Source organism: Choloepus didactylus, chromosome 8 (genome assembly GCF_015220235.1).
Source record: "Choloepus didactylus isolate mChoDid1 chromosome 8, mChoDid1.pri, whole genome shotgun sequence".
Taxonomy (NCBI): domain Eukaryota; kingdom Metazoa; phylum Chordata; class Mammalia; order Pilosa; family Megalonychidae; genus Choloepus; species Choloepus didactylus.
The window spans coordinates 79198822-79218720 of record NC_051314.1 but is presented as its reverse complement, the minus strand read 5'-3'; the positions used below and the strand labels follow the sequence as shown (position 1 = coordinate 79218720).

The window sequence follows — 19899 nt, the reverse complement described above, 5'->3', positions numbered from 1 at the left end:
AAAGGACACTATTACCACTAATAACAATAAAATATTAGTTAACTTTTGTTGGTGCTTTTATATGTACAAGTTGTTCTTCTAAGTTCTTTGCTTTCAACTAAATGTTTTAATCCTCAAAACAAACATATGATGCTGTTATAGATTAGAGACAATAGCTAATGGTTTGACAGATGCAAGATTATATGTAGTTTCTTAAAAGCTAATATATATATATGCAATTTTACTTGGTTTAATTCAATATGAGAATAATAAATTGTTAAAACACTCATAAAAATGTGTATTTTGTTTATAAAACAGTAAATCATTCAATATCTTTTATAAAAAGTAGAATCAATAGTTGCAAGCATTTCTAAATCCTAGGCACATGGATAAATGTTTTGCATGACTATTTAATGCTCACATAAACCAAATGAAGGACTGTTTTCTACCTAAATTGAAGAAAAGAAAGCAAATCCAAGGAGATCTAATACTTGATCAAGGTCACAGAGCTATGGAATGTTGTATCTTGGAATCTGAACATGAAGTTGCACTCCATATCTAATAATCTTTAACTACCATACAGCACTGATTTTACAAAACAATCCAAATGCCCAGCTGAAAGAAAAGTTGAAAATTATTATGAAATGGGATACAATGTAATCTTCAATGATTTTAATGTTTATACATGAGCATGAAAATTCTTAAGAAGTAATGGGAACTAAAACAGCCAGGTCCATTACATTAAATAACATAAACCCAATTTTAAAAACAATTAACTTCTGTAGAAAAAAAGGGTGAGAAAATAAATTGTTAAAAATATTTATCTTTGTGTTTTGTTTGTTAATTGGATACTATAATTATCAGTGTTAATTTATTTCTTTTTCACTTTTATTAGCAAACACATAAAATAAGCCGATTCCCTGGGCTATGCCCTTTTTAAAAATAAACAAAAAAAAAATGACTAATAACTATGCTTAATTAGCACCATACTGTAAGTTATTCCCCAAAGATCTATGTTACTATTTTCTGAATATATACCATCTCAGCTTTAGGAAAAGGAAAAACAAGCCTGCATTTTTTGTAGTATTAGCAAAAACATATTTCTCCCTGATGAGATTGATTTGACTTAGGGGTAAATAAGATTTTTAAAGTATTATTCTTTCAGGTATAGCATACATTATTTCACTGTAGGTGAAACAAGATTTCTGGATTCGAGTGACATTGCTTTTAGAGTTTAGGAATATTGATTTCTAGTGGAAGAATTGTACTATCAGTGGCAATGGATGAAGGAAAATGGATGCAGAAAACCTAGCATTATTTGAAATATCCAAACAAAGAATATTTTTATAAGTTGAATTTCAGTTGAAACAAATTTAGGTCAAAGAAGCATCTAAAAAAATAAAAGCAAAGCAATCACCAAGACTTTTTTATGAAGAACACCAAGGAGAAATGGTAATTTAGACTACAAGTTTTATGATTTGCTTTTAAAAAAAAGTGAGTATATTTATTATTTACCCTGTTAATGAATCTGTTTTTTTTTTAGATCAAAAGCAATGAAAAAAATAAAAAGAATGGGTAGATCCAGCATTTGTCATAAAATGACTTAAAATTTTAGCCATATTTTTCAAATTCATAAACAAAGGCAATTATTGCAGAATTGTGGGAATTAAATACCAAATACAAATTTTGATAATACATTTCATGTTTACCTAAGAGTGGAGCAGACTCATAAATGAAACTAGTAACATTTTTCTTAATGATTGAATCTACATGTATTTTAACATGAATTGAATTCTTAAAATAGTTACATAGCTTTATTTCTTGCTTTAATGTGGACATGTAAATTACTTTGAACTAGCAAACCTGCATAAATCACAAAAGACCAATGTTAATTGAGAATTCATCACCATGTGCTCATCATTTCCATGAGCTGGAAAATTTTGAAGTGAAATATGGAAGAGCAATTGTATTAAATCTAAAGAAGTCACTTGAAAATGATTTTTCCATGAAAGAAATAATAGATTAACTGCCTTGAGTACCAATGAAAGCTGGAATATGTACTAGCTCTAAAAGTAATTTTCAATTACAGAATAAGAACATGAAAAGAAATGGGCTTATTATAAATTACCTTACAACACAGGATATATGGCATGTTTTAAATAGTATTTCACATTGGCTTGAAACAAATTGTATATAACCTATAAATATTTTTACAAATTGTTTTCACAGTAAAATCTTTTTGCAAATATATCTGAATTAAATGTGTTTCTATCCCACCCCAGACACACTTACTGTTTGATAAAAGCAGTGATAGAATATTGAAAACCACAGTTTCCTAAATCAATGGTGGTTTTCGTCCACCTAATGCAAGCATCGTGAGGCAATTTTTCTCAATATTTGAAATGAGAACCTTGGAAAATCTGGAATACATAGAAATCCAAGAAGAATGCAACTCTCTGTATGACAGCTGCAGAGAATTACAGTTTCAAGATACAGTAAATGAACAAGTGGATTGAAAACAAAGAGGAAAGATGTGTAATGATATGTATATTGTACTGTTTAGTCTATGTATATTAATTTTAATTCATTTTTTTAACTGACTCTTATGGCCTTTCAAAAACTCTTTCAAAATAATCCATTAAAAACTTCAGGATTGGGATGACTTTTCTTTTTATATTCTTTCTAGATCTTACAAAAATGTAGAAACAGCCATGAAAAACTATACAAAGCCAGTGGTGTTCATTCTGCTGGGGTTGACAGATAATTCAAACTGGCGAATTGTGCTATTTTTTTTCCTATTTATAACCTATATTTTTAGTATCTTAGGAAACCTGATGATCATCACCCTCACGCTCCTTGATTCCCGCCTTAAAACACCCATGTACTTTTTTCTGAGGAACTTTTCCCTTTTAGAAATTTCAATGACAACAACTTGTATTCCTAAATTTCTGGTCAGCATAATGACAAAGGACAAAGCAATTACCTATAATGCTTGTGCATTCCAATTATTTCTGTTCATTTTTTTTTGGAGCAGCAGAGTTCTTCTTATTAGCAGCCATGTCCTATGACCGCTATGTGGCTATCTGCAAACCCCTGCATTATACAACCATCATGAGCAGCAAAGTGTGCACCAAGCTGGTCTTTACTTCTTGGGTGGCTGCATTTCTGGATGTCTTTCCAGGACTGATCATGGGTCTCCAGTTGAAGTTCTGTGGTGACAATATCATTGATCATTTTGTATGTGACTATGGCCCTGTCCTTAAGCTCTCTTGCACAGATACCAGACCCATAGAATTTTTCTCTTTTACTTTAGCCATAGTGACACTTCTTGTCACCCTGATGCTAGTGATTATTTCTTACACACTTATCATAAGGATGATTTTGAAGATTCCATCTGCACAGAAAAGGAAAAAGGCATTTTCCACCTGTTCTTCTCACATGATTGTCATCTGCATTTCGTATGGAAGCTGTATCTTCATGTACATTAAGCCTAATGCACAAGAAAGGGTGGCTTTAAATAAAGGTGTGGCAGTGCTCAATACTTCAGTTGCCCCCCTCTTAAACCCTTTCATTTACACTCTGAGAAACCAGCAAGTCAAACAAGCCTTCAGAGACAATGTAAGAAAGATGTTTTCTTTCCTAGCAAGTAAATCCTATTGTCTGAAAAAAAATGAAAGATGTTGAAATATACTTTGATGCCCAGATCATCTTAATTTTACCTTTTTTCTATTCCCTCTATCCAGATGTGACTAATGCTATTACCCTTGTTTGTGTAACATACTCCTGAATTCTACTCTTTTCAATAGATTTGTCTAGATCTAGAATTCCTTTCATTGAGACCACTTCTTTCTGCTCAAAATTTCATGTCTCAGATTAATCTACATTTTCCACATTTCAAAATTAAGCATAAATGTCTCTATTTTTTTCATGTTTTCCTAGTCAGAAGCATAAATTTAAGTGTCCAGAATTCATTCTCATAATTCTCTTAACCTCAGTAAGTAGAATATTTGGCATATTCCTAATAACTGTGAATTGACTGTACTTTGCCATCATGGTATAAAACTAGAAATTAAAGCAGAAATAGAACCATAAAATCTCTAAATACTTAGTGTACAACACTTCTAAATAAGCCCTGGGTCAAAGTGGTAATCTCAAAGGAAATGTACAGTATATTGAACTAAATTAAAATGAAAATACTGCATATCAAACTGTTTGGAAGCAGCTAAAATAATGCTGAGAGGGAAATTTATAGCAGCAATAAATGCTTAGAAAGATGAAAGCTCTCAAATAAACAATCTAAGTTGTTTCCCCAATAAAGTAGGAAAAGGAGTGCACAATAAAATAAAAACACTAGGAGGAAGAAAATAATAAAGATAAGAGCAGAAATCAAAGACATTGGGAATAGATAAACAATACAGAAAATGAAAGAAGTAAATTCCAGGTCTTTGAAAAAAATTCAATAAAACTGATAACCCAGCAAGACTGACAGTTTATTTGCTGGAGAGGAGAGAGAAGGTCAGAGGCAAAGAAAAAGAAAGCCAAATTTATCAGATCCAGTTGAGAACTCATTCAGCAATAGTTCCATAGAGTTACGCTAAAATGAGTTTTCAAAGGAATAGCCAATGGAAGTAGTCACTAACTGCCAAGAAATCCTAAAGGAGAAACTGGAGATGTATTTTCTCTCTAGGATATTGTACTCTCAGGGCCAGATTATTTTCTGCTGAATTTTGGGGATAGACATTGCCCAAATAATTCAAAATGATTTAGACATTTCCTATTTAACCTTCTACACATGCTGATGGAAAGAAACAATTTAACAACTGCAAAACGATATATATGACACAATTTCATTTACATTATTTGAATCAAGTACCTTGATTATCTCATTAGGGGATATTGGAGAATTTCCACCCAACTACACCTATTTTTAAGAGTGCAGTATAGTGAGATGGGCCCTGCAGAGGAGGTAGGCATCAGGGTCCAATGTAGAGAAGCGAATGAAAAATTGGGAACATGAGGGAGGCAGTGAGGTGGAAAGGAAATCAGTCTGCTGATGACTATATTTTGGAGATTTAACTGGTCCCTCTGGAGCTCAGACTTGGCTCTCTTCAACCCATATACCTATCAGGGCCCTTGTGAATGTGACAGGAGGGGAATCTGTCCTTTACCCCCTCGCATAAACCATTTTATCCCAGTATTCCCTAACTTAGACCTGTAGTTTAACTGTTCATCTTCTCATTTTCACAAATTCTTGAAAGCCCTCATTTCCTTCTCCAAAATCACTTGCCTCATGTCTTCCTTCTCCTCCAATTGGTTTCCCACATTGACAGTAAAGTCAAAGAGACCCTCTTCTTCAGAAAACACTCTCTAATCACCAGCTCAGTTGTGCACTTACAATTGATATAGCCATTCAGGTGCATCTACCAGTGTGTATTGGGTACTTCCAAAGTTCAACATAAATTCATGACTCAATATTCAGCAAATTATGAATAGAATTAAAATTCCTAATCCTGATAATGGCCATCCACAAAAAGCCTACAACTAACATCATTTTTAAACATTTTTATTATGAAATATAACAAATATACAGAAAAATGATAACTTTCAAAGTAAGATTTAACAAGTAGGTGTAGATGAAATTACAAAGAATATTACGGGTTACAGATCCACCATTTCAATTATTTCCTTCTAGCTGTTCTAATACCCTGGAGACCAAAATATATGTACGTATTTATATAAAGATTCAGTATTAGTAACCCTTTGTTAAACCCTATTTTGTCTGTTGCTAGTCCTCTCTCTCGTTAGATCACTGTCTCAATCTTCAGGGATATCTGGGCAGTGACCACTGTAACTTATTCATATTGAAAAGAGGTGTCAACATTTCAGTGAAGGGTAATGTATCAGGTTGATGTTCTTAAAGAGGTTGTTGCCTCTGGGTTTGGGAACATATCTGGCATAGGAATACTGTGGAGGATTTAAGTTTCTGAGAAAGAAATTTAGTGAGTGAAACATTTATATAGTCTCAGACAGGGACCTTGGTATTTTTTAGGACTTGGGGGACTGCTGTTGATTTGGGTTTGACTTACTGTGGCCATTGGCTGAAGCTTGCATAAGAGTAACCTCCAGGATAGCATCTTGGCTTTATTTGACATCTCTTAGCCATGGAAACCATATTTTGTTACCTTATTTCCCCCTTTTGGTCAAGAAGGCATTTTCAATCACTCTATGCCAGGGTCAGGCTCATTCCTGGAAGTCATGTCCCATATCACCAGGGAGACTCACTCCCCAGGGAGCCATGTCTCACATAGTGGGGAGATTAATGAATTTATTTGCAGATTTGGGCTTAGAGAGAGAAAGGTCACATCTGAACAACAAAAGAGGTTCTCTGGAAGTGCCTCTTGGGCATAACTATAGGAAGGCTTAGCAACCCTTTAACAGCCATAAGTTTCACAAGAGCAAGCCTCAAAACAAGAGCTTGATTTATTAAGTAGGGGGTTCCAAATTCGCATAGCATATATTCTGTCCAAGATAAACAATCAATGTCTCACATTATCTTCACTTAGTTGTACAATCATCATCACTCTCAATTTTAAACCATTATAACACAAAACATCCCAAAGCCCTTATCAGCCCCTAATTTTTCATCCCTAGTATTAGTAAGGTATTCACATAAAAAATAGTCTAAAATAGGCAATAGGTACTTTTCCCATATACCACTCTGTTGTTAACTATTTGTGCCATTGTCATAACTTAGAAGTAGATCATGTAACACTTATTTATATTTGTAATGCTAATCTGCGGGATACATTCTTTTAAACAACCCCTTTCAAACATGTTTGCCTTCAATGCAGCACTGATACTTATAATCCCATTAATGAACTATCATTACCACTGTACATGCCCATAATTTTACATTCACTCCCATTAACATGTCTGTACATATTAGTTCATCACTCTCCCTTCACTTGTTTCTGTCTATCTCTTTACATCCCCTATATTCTACATTATGATTTTACATTATTCAGGGAGTTCATATTAGTGATAACATACAGTATCTCTCCTTTTGTGTCTGACTTATTTCACTCAGCATTTTATCTTCAAGTTCATCCATGTTGCCATGTTTCAGGACCCTGTTCCTTCTTACTGCTGCGTAGTATTCCATCATATGTACATACCACATTTTGTGTATTCACTCATCTATTGAAGGACACTTGGATTGTTTCCATCTCTTGGCAATTGTGAACAATGCCTCTCTGAACATCAGAGTGTAAATGTCTGTTTGTGTCACTGCTTTCAGATCTTCTAGGTATATACTGAAAAGAGGAACTGCCAGATTGTAGGGTAACTTGATATCTACTTTTCTGAGGAACCACCAAACTGACTTCCACAGTGGCTGTAACATTTTACACTCCAACCAGCAGTGAATAAGCATTCCAATTTCTGCATACCCTTTCCAGCATTTGTAGTTTCCTGTTTGCTTAATAGCAGCCATTCTTTTTGGTGTGAGATGATATCTCATTGTGGTTTTGATTTGCATTTCCCAGATAGCTACTGAAAATGAATGCTTTTATCATGTGTGTTCTTTTTTTAGCCATTTGTATTTCCTCTTCCAAAAAATGTCTTTTCATATCTTTTGCCTATTTTATAAATGGACTGCTTGTATTATTGTCATAGAGTTGTGGGATTTCTTTACATATGCTAGATATTCTCTTTTCATATATATGGTTTCCATATATTTTTCCTATTGAGTTGTTTGCCTCTTCACGTTTTTGACAAAGTCTTTGAGGCACAGAAGCTTTTGATTTTGAGGCATTCCCATTTATCTATTTGTTCTTTTTTTGCTTGTGCTTTGGGTTTCAGGACTAAGAAGCTACCTCCTATTACTAGGTCCTGAAGATGTTTCCTTACATTATCTTCTAAGAGTTTTATGGTACTGTCTCTTATATTGAAGTCTTTGATACACTTTGAGTTAATTTTTGTATAGAATGTGAGGTAGGGATCCTCTTTCATTCTTTTGGATATGGATATCCAGTTCTCCCAGACCCATTTATTGAAGAGACTGTTTTGTCCCAGTTCGGTGTTTGTGGGCCTTATCAAAAATCAGTCTACCATAGATCTGGGGGTCTATTTCTGAAATCTTGTTTTGATTCCATTGAACAATGTGTTTAGCTCTGTGCTAGCACTATGCTGTTTGATTATTGTGGCTTCATAGTAGGCTTTAAAGTCAGGAAGTGTAAGTCTTCCCACTTTGTTCTTCATTTTTAAAATCTTTTTGGCAAATCAAGACCCCTTTCCTTTCCAAATAAATTTGGTAACTAGCTTTTCCAAGTCTGAAAAGTAGGTTGGAATTTTGAGTGGAATTGCTCTGAATCTGTAGATCAGCGTGGGTAGAACTGACATCTTGACAATGTTTAGCCTTCCTATCCTTGAACACAGAACATCTTTCCACCTAATTAGGTCCTCTTTGAATTCTTTAATAACGTTTTGTAACTGCCTCTGTTGTGGCCTTTTACATCCTTGTTTAAGTTTATTTCTAGGTACTTTATTTTTATTTGCTATTGTGAATGGAATATTTTTCATAATTGACTTTTCAGTTAGGTCATTACTAGTACATAAGGACTTTACTGGCTTTTGTGCATTGATCTTGTTTCCCACCATTGTGCTGAATTTGCTTATTTGCTCAAGTGGCTTTTTTGTTGTTGTTGATTTCTCAGGATTTTCCAAATTTAAGATCATATCATCTGCAAATAATGGTTGTTTTACTTCTTCCCTTCCAATTTGAGTGTCTTTTATTTCTTTGTCTTGCTGGATTGTTCTGGCTAGAACTTCCAGCCCAATGTTGAATTATTGTGGTGACAGTGGGCTTCCTTGTCTTATTCCTGATCTTAAGGGGAAGGCTTTCAGTCTCTCAACATTGAGTACTATGCTGGCTGTGGGTTTTTCAATTATGCCCTTTATCATATTGAGGAAGTTTAGTCCAATTCCTACCTAATGATGTGTTTTTATCAAAAAAGGGATGCTGAATTTGTCAAATGCTTTTTCACCATCTATTGAGATTATCATTTGATTTTCCTTTTTGATTTGTTAATGTGTTGTACCTTGACTGATTTTCTTGTTTGACCATTCTCGGATGCCTGGGATGAACCCTACTTGGTCATGGTGTATAATTCTTTGGATGTACTCTTGGATTCAATTTGCAAGTATTTTGTTGAGAATACTTGCATCTATGTTCATTATGGAGTTTGTTTGTAGTTTTCCTTTCTTGTAGTATCTTAATCTTGTTTTGGTATTAGGTGACATTAGCGTCATAAAACAAGTTAGGTGGTGTTTGTTCTTCCAATTTTTTGAAAGAGCTTGAGCAGGAATGGTGTCAGTTCATTTTGGAAAATGGCAAAATTCCCCAGTAAAGCCATTTGACCCTTGACTTGTATTTGCAGGAAACTTTTTGATGACTGATCAGTTCTCTTTACTTGGGACTGGTTTGTTGAGGTCTTCTATTTCTTCTCTACTCAGTCTAGGTTGTTTTTGCATTTCCAGGAAATTTCCAGTTTCCTCTATGTTTTCTAGTTTGTTGGTGTACAGTTGTTCATAGTATCTTCTTATGGTTCTTAAAGTTTATTTGGGAACCATAGCAATGACCCCACTCATTTGTGATTTTGTTTATTTAGGTCTTCTGTATTTTTGACTTTGTCATTGTAGCTAAGGGTTTGCAACTCTTGTTGATCTTCTCAAAGAACCAACTTTTGGTTTTATTTATTCTCTCCATTGTTTTTCTGTTTTCCAGATCATTTATTTCTACCTTAATATTTGTTATTTCTTTTCCTCTATTTCCTTTTGGGTTACATTGCTGACCATTCCCTAGCCTCTACAGTTTTTCAGTTAGGTCTTTGATTTTAGCTCTTTCTTCCTTTTTAATGTATGCATTTAGAGCTATAGATTTCCCTCTCAGAACTGCCTTTGCAGCATCACATAGGTTTTGATATGTTGTGTTCTCACTTTGTCTCTAGATATTTACCAATTTCTCTTGCAATTTTTTTCTTTGACCCACTGATTGTTTAGGAGTGCCTTGTTTAAACTCCATATATTTGTGAATGTTCTGGTTCTTTGGATGTTATTGACATCTAGTGCATTCCATTATTGCCAGAGAACATGCTTTGAATGATTTCAATCTTTTAAAATTTGTTAAGACTTGTGTGCCCCTGCATATGATCTACTGTGGAAAACATTCCGTGAGTGCTAGAGAAGAGTATATAGCCTGGTAATCTGTGATGTAACAATCTATATGTGTTTGATAAGTCTAATTCATTTATCACATTTTTAGGTTTTCAATTTCCTTATTGGTCCTCTGCTGGTTGTTCTACCTATATAGGAGAGTGGTTACTGAAGTCTCCCACTATTATTGTAGAAATGCAAATTGTCATCTTCCGTTTTGCCAATGTTTGTCTCATGTATTTTAGAGCTCCTTGATTTGGTACATAAACATTATGATGGTTAATATTCTTAGCGAATTTTCCCTTTTATTAATATATAGTGCCCTTCTTTCTCTCTTATGATGTCTTTGCATTTAAAATCTATTTTTTCTATATTAATATAGCCACACTTGCTTTCTTTTGGTTGAAGCTTGTGTGGAGTTTCTTTTTTTTCATCCTTGCACTTTCAATTTCTTTGTGTCAATGGGTCTAAGATGGGTCTCTTGATCCATTCTATCAGTTTGTGTCTTAATTGGGGAGTTTAATCCATTCACATTCAATGTTATTACTGTGAAGTCATTTCTTGAACCAGCCATCTTATCCTTCAGCTTTTAATTGTCAGATCTATTTCCCCCACCCCTCTCTTTTTTACTTTAAGTTACTCTTACTAATACAATCCAATTCTGTGCCATTCTCCAGACATCTCTTTTCTTCCTCAACTGGAAGAAATCCCTTTAGCATTTTTTGTAGGGCTGATCTCTTATTAACAAATTCTCTCAAAATTCATTTGTCTGTGAAAATTTTAAACCCTCCCTCAATTTTGAAGGAGATCTTTCTGGATAAAGAATTTTTGGGTGGCAATTTTTCTCTTTCAGGATTTTAAATGTTAAACCACTGCCTTCTTTTCTCCATGGTGCCCACTGAGTAGTCAGTGCTTAGTCTTATGTGATTTCCCTTGTATGTGGAGAATTGCTTCTGTCTTTCTGATTTCAGGACTTTCTCCTTCTGTTCAGCTTTGAAAATACAATTAGTATATGTCTCTATACATAGTATATTTAGAGTGGGTCTATTTGGGTTTCTTCTATTCAGAGTTTGTTGTGCTTCTTTGCTTTGCATATATATGTCATTTATAAGGGTTGGGAAGTTTTCCCCAACTATGTCCTCAAATACTCTTTCTAGCCTTTTATTATTCTCTTCGACTTCTGGGACACCAATAATTCTAACATTTGTTCACTTATGTTGCCCATCATTTCCATAAGACCTATTTCAATTTTTTTTTTAATTTTTTTTTGCCATTTGTTCTTTTGTGCATTTGTACTCAATTGCTCTGCCCTTTAGTTCACTTATTCAATCTTTTGCCTCTTCAAATCTGCTGTTGTGTGTCTCTAGTAACTTTTATTTCCATAAGATTTCCCATTTTTGTATTTACTCTTTCAATTGCTTCCTTATGTTCTTCTAGAGTCTTCTTAATGTCCTTTACGTCTTTAGCAAACCCATTGAAGTTGTTTTAGAGATCTGTATGTACTTCTTTCATTAATTGATACAGATTCTGTTTCTCCTCCAGCTTTTTAATCTGGTCATTTGGTTTGTCCATATCTACTTGGGTCTTCATGTGATTTGTGGTTTTCTCTTGGCTTCATGGCATTTGCTTATCTTGATAAGCTTATTTTGGGAGATGCAGGATTACCTGGAAATTTATTTAAAATTTGGCAGAACCACAGCTCGCTGGAGTGCACTTTCCTTATCTTCCCAACAGATGGTGCTTTTGAGCAAACTCTTACCCTGAAGCCAGCTCTTCTCCAATTGGGGCTGCTCACTGAGCAGGGTCTCCAATCAGTGCACCAGTTCTCCATGTGCACTGAGGTGTGCCATCCCTGAGGATGTGGGTCAGGCCCTGTGCAGTTCAACAGGGAGTCTGCTTAAGGGCACAGTGGGTCTGGTGATTCCTGGGCCTCCAAGTGGTTCACTCTTGGGCTATGGGGCTGTGTATATCATTTTCCAGCTCAAATTTGCCCCAGTCCCCTCCTGCCATATGCCTGCAAGCCTCTGGGGTAGAGGAGGGTCTCCTGGTTCTTCTGTATGGCACACTCACCTCTCCCTGTCTCTCACCGATGAACACTGTGGGCTTCCATGGAGGATGAGTAAATGCATTCAACATGGGCCCACTGAATCCTGAGTTTTCTCACAAGAGCTCCCGGCCACTGGGGTATGGAGGGTTATCTCCCCAGCTAGTTAATGAGATGGATGCATGGGGAATGGAGGGCTGCTCCCTCTCTGCATGGTGGCCATCTCCAGCTTCCATCCTGCAGTGGCAGTCCCAGTTCAATAAACTCACTGCATCCTTTCAGAGGGAATTTCTCCACTTTTTCATCCAAGTCCCCACTATGAACTGTGGAGGTCCCTCTCCAGCTGCTCACACCCTGAAACCACTGTCCTGGGGGCTTTCTGCCCTTTCTCTAGTTTTGTTCATGGAGTGGAAGTTTACTCTGCCACTCCTGTTCTGCCATCTTCCCAAAAATCTCCTGTTGCATTACTTTTCAAAGATTTTCAAATTATTTGAGACAATTGACACAAAGATTTTTTTTAATTATGCTTGAGGTTGAACATGCCTTTATTTCTGGTAGACTTTTAGTGTGAACATTTGCATTAACCTAGCCAGGTGTTTGACTATGTTTGAAATTTGTTGTTTCTATGGTTACCCTCAGTCATCAAGGATTTCAGGTTTCTTGAGTGATCCTTGTGTTTATTTTGTGGGCTAATTAGCCAGAGGGTATTCCTCAACATCTATCCCCTCTTGCCTTGGGTCTTCCTGCTTGTCTTTGCCCCTCATGTTTGCACTGGCCCCAGAGAGAATCTGTCTTTTAGAGCTCTGCAGACTGCATTCACTGTTATGTATACTCCACACTTGTTAGCATGATAGTGGGAGGATGGGGGAGGAGGCAGGAGGAGGCATTTTCTGATCTAATGAAGCTGGTCTTAAACAGGTAATTTTGAACTTGGGTCTTTGGATTGTGGCCTTCACAACTATTCCCACCACTATTCAGGGGTACAGTTTCTCCCCCCTATTCCTCTCCCACAACTGCATGGATTTCCAGCAGGTGCCTTAGGCTAAAATTTTGTGGTTCTTTTCCCTAAATCTGAAGCTTTTGTTGCATAATAGAGATATGGAACATGGGTCTGGGCATAGTTTCATAGGTAGTTGCCATTCATTTCCTATAGCAGCTGCCCTCTACTACATTTTTGTGGTCCTTCCTTGAAGATTTATTTTTATTTCATAGAAATTACAGGGGAAAGAGTCTGGGCAGTGTCACAGTGACTGCTGTTCCCCTCTCCAGCCAGCACCATGGGGGATGCTGGCTCAGGATTCTCCCTGAATGCATATGTGAGAAATGGTGGGCTTTCTGGAGGACACATGTAGGAGAGAGCCCAAAACCTCCTCTTTGGACCTTTAGGGCTTTCACACTCTTCTGCTTGCCCAAATTCAGCATTTTGCATTCATTAAAATCTCAGTCTGAATACTGAATCTTTTTAAAACCTTATATGGGGTTAAGGATGGTTTCTGCCACAGACAAGCAACCATTTGTTTCCTATTTCTCCCAGCTGACACCTGTCTTCTCTCTAGATATAGAAGTTAGTCATTTGTGCTGCAACTTAATTCTGGCATGCTTTTAAGAAAAGTCATTAATTTGCAGTTTGTCCAGCTTTTTATCATGTTATTAGAATGGGAGTAATGTGTCTGCCAGCTCCCTACTCTACAAGCTCAAATAGAGTCCCTTGATTTTATGCTAACTGTTCTTAGCCATCTCAGTAAAATCTCCCTAGGCCACCTAATTAAAAATGCTTCCATTTAAGTGTGGTGTATATTCCTCGGTGTTTTCTACTTCTTTTTTTTTTCCTTTGATTACCCCAGGGGAAATCCCCCTATGTCTTTATTCAAGTGAAAAATATATGTGTTTGAACTGTTCACTGAAGCTTCTTCCCAGAAAAATCAAAGTAGTAATGAAAAAGAATATTCTGTGGATACTCTTCTATTCAGTACTATAATTTAGAGAACTAAACAAGTAGATTGTTTATTAAATTTCACTAATACCTGAATCCATTTTGTGATTACTTGATATATTTGTTTATTGTTTACAGATTATCAGATTACCCTCTTTCTTGTGGTTTCACAGATATATAAAGAAGATAAATGTACACATTTAACCAAATTCATTACACCATATTCTTAAAATGTGTACATTCTACTCTATGTAATTCATGTCTCACTTCAGACAATTATAATACCTAGAAATGGGGAAGAGGCTTTTCAATCATATCACCAAGTTCTTGGGCTATAATAAATATAGTAGGAACATGATATGCTTTATTTTTTCTTTTATAATTCATGCATCACTTTCTTTCCATTTAGGTTCAGCACTACATTTTTGGATCCTAAAACACTAGCTTATATTGTTTAATAAACATTCGTTCAATGAATAAATACACCATTCAATTCTATGCTTACACAAATTTAGATGACTTTCTCTGGATAAATACTGTTAGTGGAGATTCACCTATAGAGTGTCCAGATTTAGGATTGCTTTGTTATTTATAAACTATGATTGATGATTCTATACAGTATTACATATGGTGCTATCCAAATTTTCTGTTATTTTGTTCAATATGTTTGTTAACATTTTATAATTGTCAAAGATTTATGTTTATGTAAGTGACAGTATGAAATTAGTTAATTTTAAATCAGATAATGGATTCTAGGAATTGAGGAGTTTTATAATTTTAGTGATTTCTTTTAATAACTTGCATTGTAAAACACCAGGAAAGTTTAGAATTGACTTTTGAGCATTCATTGCCAAAGCTAGTATATTCATATCTAAACCTCATAGATTTAATTCTAGAAAATGGAAATAACCCTTCTGGTATTGTTTCTGCTTGTCTTAAATTCATCTCCAGTGAATAGTTACTAATATCCTCTTCTCTTTAAAACAGGAATTACATTATTTCCATAATTATCATTTACCTGCTTGAGCAGGGCCTTTACAATCTAATGCATGCAAGAGAAATGTAGATTTGGGCATTTAGAGTATCCATAGTGGGAAGAACAATGTGTAGAAATAATATCTCATACCTTTTAATGTACAAATTGCTCTCAGATTTCCACATTAAATAAGAGAGGAATTCTCTGTAGAAATTGTAATTCAGGATACTTTAGTTGAATATGACAAACAATAAATAGTACATTATTTCTTCATCTGAAAATCCATAATATAGATGTTTTAAATGGTGAGCAGTACACAAATTGACAAAGAGACTAGGACTCTATCCATCATTACAATTTTTCAGTTAACTTCTGACAATGGAAAGATGGAGAAGTGCAAACTGATATAGCTAGGTGGATGGAGCTGGAGAGTTTTGGATTTAAAAAGGAAACTGGCTAAAATTGTCCTCTGAAGTCTCTATATCCATAATTACGAAAAACAAGAAAATTATAAAGAATCCAACACATGGGTTTCTACAAGATCCTCACTAATAAAATAATTATTATCAGGAATCACCTCAAGAAATTGAGTACACCTGAATACGGTAGAAAGAAGATTTGAATCTTTACCATTCTCTGATGCCAGACACAAAGAATAGGGTTTGTTTTGTTTTGCTTTTTTTTTTTTAAGAAATTTGAGAGCTATATGTCTATCCTCTTAAGTTTTAATTTATGAAATAGTTGTGTGATGTTTTTCTACATGATCATGAATCTCTAACAGATACATAAGGCCACACTCAAAAATGGTAATTCCATGGATTTTGATATGGCACACACATATACAAGCCTTTTGGGAAAAGTTGATAATATTTTCCAATATTTTCACTGTTGCCTTTAGTTCAGAGGATCATTTAACCTGGCAAAGTGATACTTGAAAATGTCACACAAAGAAAAGGTAATAATGGGAGTATATACCACTTTCTTCCCTACAAGTATATAATGTTGAAGCAAATTTGGCTGGCACAAAGAAGAAAGGAACAAAAAAAAACACAAAGGAAAAATTTAGTATGGACATGTAAAAGAATGCAAAAAAAGATATATGAAAAACAACCAGCATGAAACTCACCAGAATAAATAAATAAACAAATAAATAAATAAATAAACAAATAAACAAAAGAAGAAAAAAAAGCAAAAAAGAAAGGCAAAGAGAAAAGGAAAAGAAGAAAAGTCTATTCTGGAAAGTGCCAGATACAGAAGTAAGGTTGAGAACTTGCTTGGCAAGTTTAATGCTGTAGAAAAGCTATGGCTTTATGAAGAGGTAAATACAAAGCCACACAAAAGTGCAAGCTGATTATACCAAAAATGAAAAGAAAAGGAAGCAAGATTATAAGAAATCTGTAAAAGAAAGATGATTAATATAGTAAATATTTGCAAAGAAACAATCTAAAATGAAATTACTTGTCAAATCCTTAAAAATCCATAAATTTGATGCTGTAGCAATTCAAAGCAGTGATTAGGAGGACAAACATTAAAATCTCTCTCAATATTCAGAACAGTTTTCAAAATGCCAAAAGGAGGATTTAAAATACATGGAAATAATAGAGAGTCCAAAATGTTGAAGATTAGTATTACCCCAAAGAGAAAATAATGTTATAAAAGAAAGAAAGCATAGATACCTACCTGAAAGAATGGAGTATTTTAGGTCACAGATAGAGATAGAAAGTTAATACATATGTAGGCAGATAGCTTGATATATAAAAATAGAAAGATCTCATGATAAACTATAAAAACAATATGTAATAATTAGACACAAAATTGAATTAAATATCAGTTGAGTTGAAAATTGTAGCTAAAATGAAATATCTGTAAACTCATTTAAACAGACAGTGCTGCCTTTGAAAATAGAATGCATGCCTTTTGTTTACATTAAAAATAAACATAAAAGTGTTCTGGAAGCCTCTGACAAAGAAAATTTAAAAGGGTGACAAAACAGGCAAATATTAAAACATATTATAAAAATATTGTAATTCTAGAGTTGAGGAATTTATTATTTAAGTATAATTGAGCAGTACCATGTACCAGACAGTCTGTTAGACTTTGTAAACAGAGGGGTGAACAAATTAAAGCCCCTACTTTGACTGCACTGACATTCCAAAGTTTGAAACAGATAATTAATACTTGAATAATTGTTATTAATGTGCACTATGAAGAAACATTAAAGGGACAGAGAATGACAGAGTTGTTATCTAAGAAATTAAATTTGAAACAATAAATGCCACAGTTTACTCTTTTGATTTTCTTATTTTTAAAATATGCCTTTTTGATGATGGTGTTGAGATACATGCTAACAGAGAAGAGTGAACTCTCAGGAGAGACTAAAAGATCATTAATGATTATTCAGAGCATGATTTTGAAAAAGAATGAAAGGAACACCAAAGAAGGAAAGGACATGTATAAAGACAAACCTGTGAGGGAAAATATGGCAAAAGATTTCAAGATGAATTACAGTTCCATATGCATTAAAATAAATATCTCAAATATCTCAAACATAAGTTCTTATTGTGTCCCCTAGAGTTATATAGAGCTAATCTTTCTACCTCTTAATTTGGATTTTGAAATATTTTATGATAGTTGTTATTCATCACATGGTTTTCCAGATCAAATAATCCCATTACATTCAAATAAAAGGCAATATTACACAGTTATTACTTGTATATGTTATGAATTTTAAAACTTAGATACAAACTTAAGGTCTAGCATTTACTTAATGTGTGATCTTGGCATAATCTACCTAGATTCCTTAAATTAGCTTCTGATATAAAGGACTCTTACCTAAAAGAAAAAGACTCCACTGATTTAAGGATGAATAAAGATTTGGAGAATTTTTAAAACTGAACATGAATACTTCTATTGAAGTCCATTATTATGTTTCTGGAAACATCATATAGTTTCCTAAAATATATACACTGTGTGGTTTAAGAAAGAAACCTGTTCCTAAAGATTAAAAAAATGCTTATAGAGTTCACAAGTGGTCTATATTCTGGGCACATCTATCCTTGAAAAACATGGAAATATTGATTTCTAAAATGAACTCAGTGAAGTATCTCAAGGGTGAACAAAAATCAAAGAATTAAATTAAAAGAATTAGGTGATTCCAGCAGAATAAAGGAATATGAATACAGGAAATCAAACTAAAAGGCAACCTTTCCTTGACTTCAGTCATTATCATCACATGATTTAAAATAAATGAATATGTTAAAGCATAGTTGATAGATGCTGCAACTTTCAATAAGCTTTAGTGGTATGCTTTTATACAAGCCAAATCCATTATTTTAAGGCAATAAAGACCTTTTTAATTATATCCTTCAGGGCTTGCTTCACTTGTTTATTTCTTAGAGTATATATAAAAGGATTTAAGACGGGTGCAATTGAAGTGATGAGTATTGACACCCCCTTGTTCAAAGACACCCTTTCCTCTGCAGAAGGTTTAATATACATAAAAATGCAGCTGCCATAAGAGATAGAAACAACAATCATGTGGGAGGAACAAGTAGAGAAAGCTTTTTTCCTCTCCTGGGCAGAAGGGATCTTCAAAATTGTTCTTATGATATTTGCATAGGAGAGTATCACCAGGGCCAATGTAACCAGGAGTGTAACAATGGCTAAAATAAAACTCAACAATTCTATGACCCGTGTATCTGTGCAGGAGAGCTTCAGGACAGGAGAATAGTCACAGATGAAGTGGTCAATAATATTGGCATCACAGAATTCCAACCCCAGGCCCATGATAAGTCCTGGAGAGATTGTTAACAACCCACTCAACCAACAGCTAAGGACCAGCTGGGTGCAGACCCTGCTGCTCATAACGGTTGCATAATGAAGGGGTTTGCAGATGGCCACATAGCGGTCATAGGACATGGCAGCCAACAGGAAAAACTCCAATGCACCCAAGAAGATGAGAAAAAATAGTGTTAAACAAGCATTATAGGAAATTGTTTTATCCATAGTGACAATGCTGACCAGGAATCTAGGGACGCAGGCAGATGTCAATGAGAGTTCTAAGAAGGAGAAATTCCGAAGGAAGAAATACATGGGTGTTTTGAGGTGGGAATTCACCAAAGTGAGCAGGATGATAGTCAGATTTCCAGTAATACTCAATAAATATGTTAGAAGTAGAAAAAGGAAAATTACAATTTGCCAGTTGGGGTCATTTGTGATTCCTAGAAGAATAAATGTTGTCACCATTGTGTGGTTCCTCATGGTTAAATACTTTCTGAATTACATCAGATCTGGAAAAAAATGGGTAATTCCTTTTAAGTTGAAAGGGCTTTGCTGAATAGAGATTTGAAAGTGCTATGAAAAAGACAAGTAACTCAGTTGAAATGCTTATCTTTTGTACAGCGTGACTTGGCTAACTATGGTGTTTCTTTCTCCATCTCTAAAAAGTGAGAATATGCAAGAAATATTTGAGAATCCAGCGTTTGCCTTCAATCATCAGTTGTACCCATTTCAAAAACCATTTCACACCATTTCTCCTCTGCTTTTAACCTTTTCACATAGCAGTAGAAATACAGGCTTAATCCTGATAATTTCATCTCCTTCTCTGGCTACTCAGTTTCTAAATTCTCTTTTTACATCTTTTTTACTTTGTAGCAGAATGGCTTTAATATTTCCTTTTAGTAGTATCTGTAAGTTTCTCTGATTTAAACTTCTTTTCTTAGATACTGAGAAGTAATTCCTGCAATCTTAAGAGTC

The 19899-nt window shown here is 34.6% G+C and overlaps 1 protein-coding gene and 1 pseudogene across 1 annotated transcript; one reads left to right on the top strand and one right to left on the bottom strand.

Annotated features, from left to right (window-relative positions):
* Nucleotides 1–2690: 2690 nt before the first annotated feature.
* LOC119542748 lies at nucleotides 2691–3663 on the top strand (annotated as a pseudogene).
* Nucleotides 3664–16452: 12789 nt separating this feature from the next.
* Nucleotides 16453–19404, bottom strand: LOC119542747 (olfactory receptor 6C74-like). Its single transcript, XM_037847415.1, has 2 exons — nucleotides 18493–19404; nucleotides 16453–16587 (listed from the first exon to the last, which is right to left on the bottom strand). The coding sequence occupies exons 1-2, from the start codon at nucleotides 19402–19404 to the stop codon at nucleotides 16453–16455; spliced, it is 1047 nt and encodes a 348-aa protein (XP_037703343.1).
* Nucleotides 19405–19899: the final 495 nt, after the last annotated feature.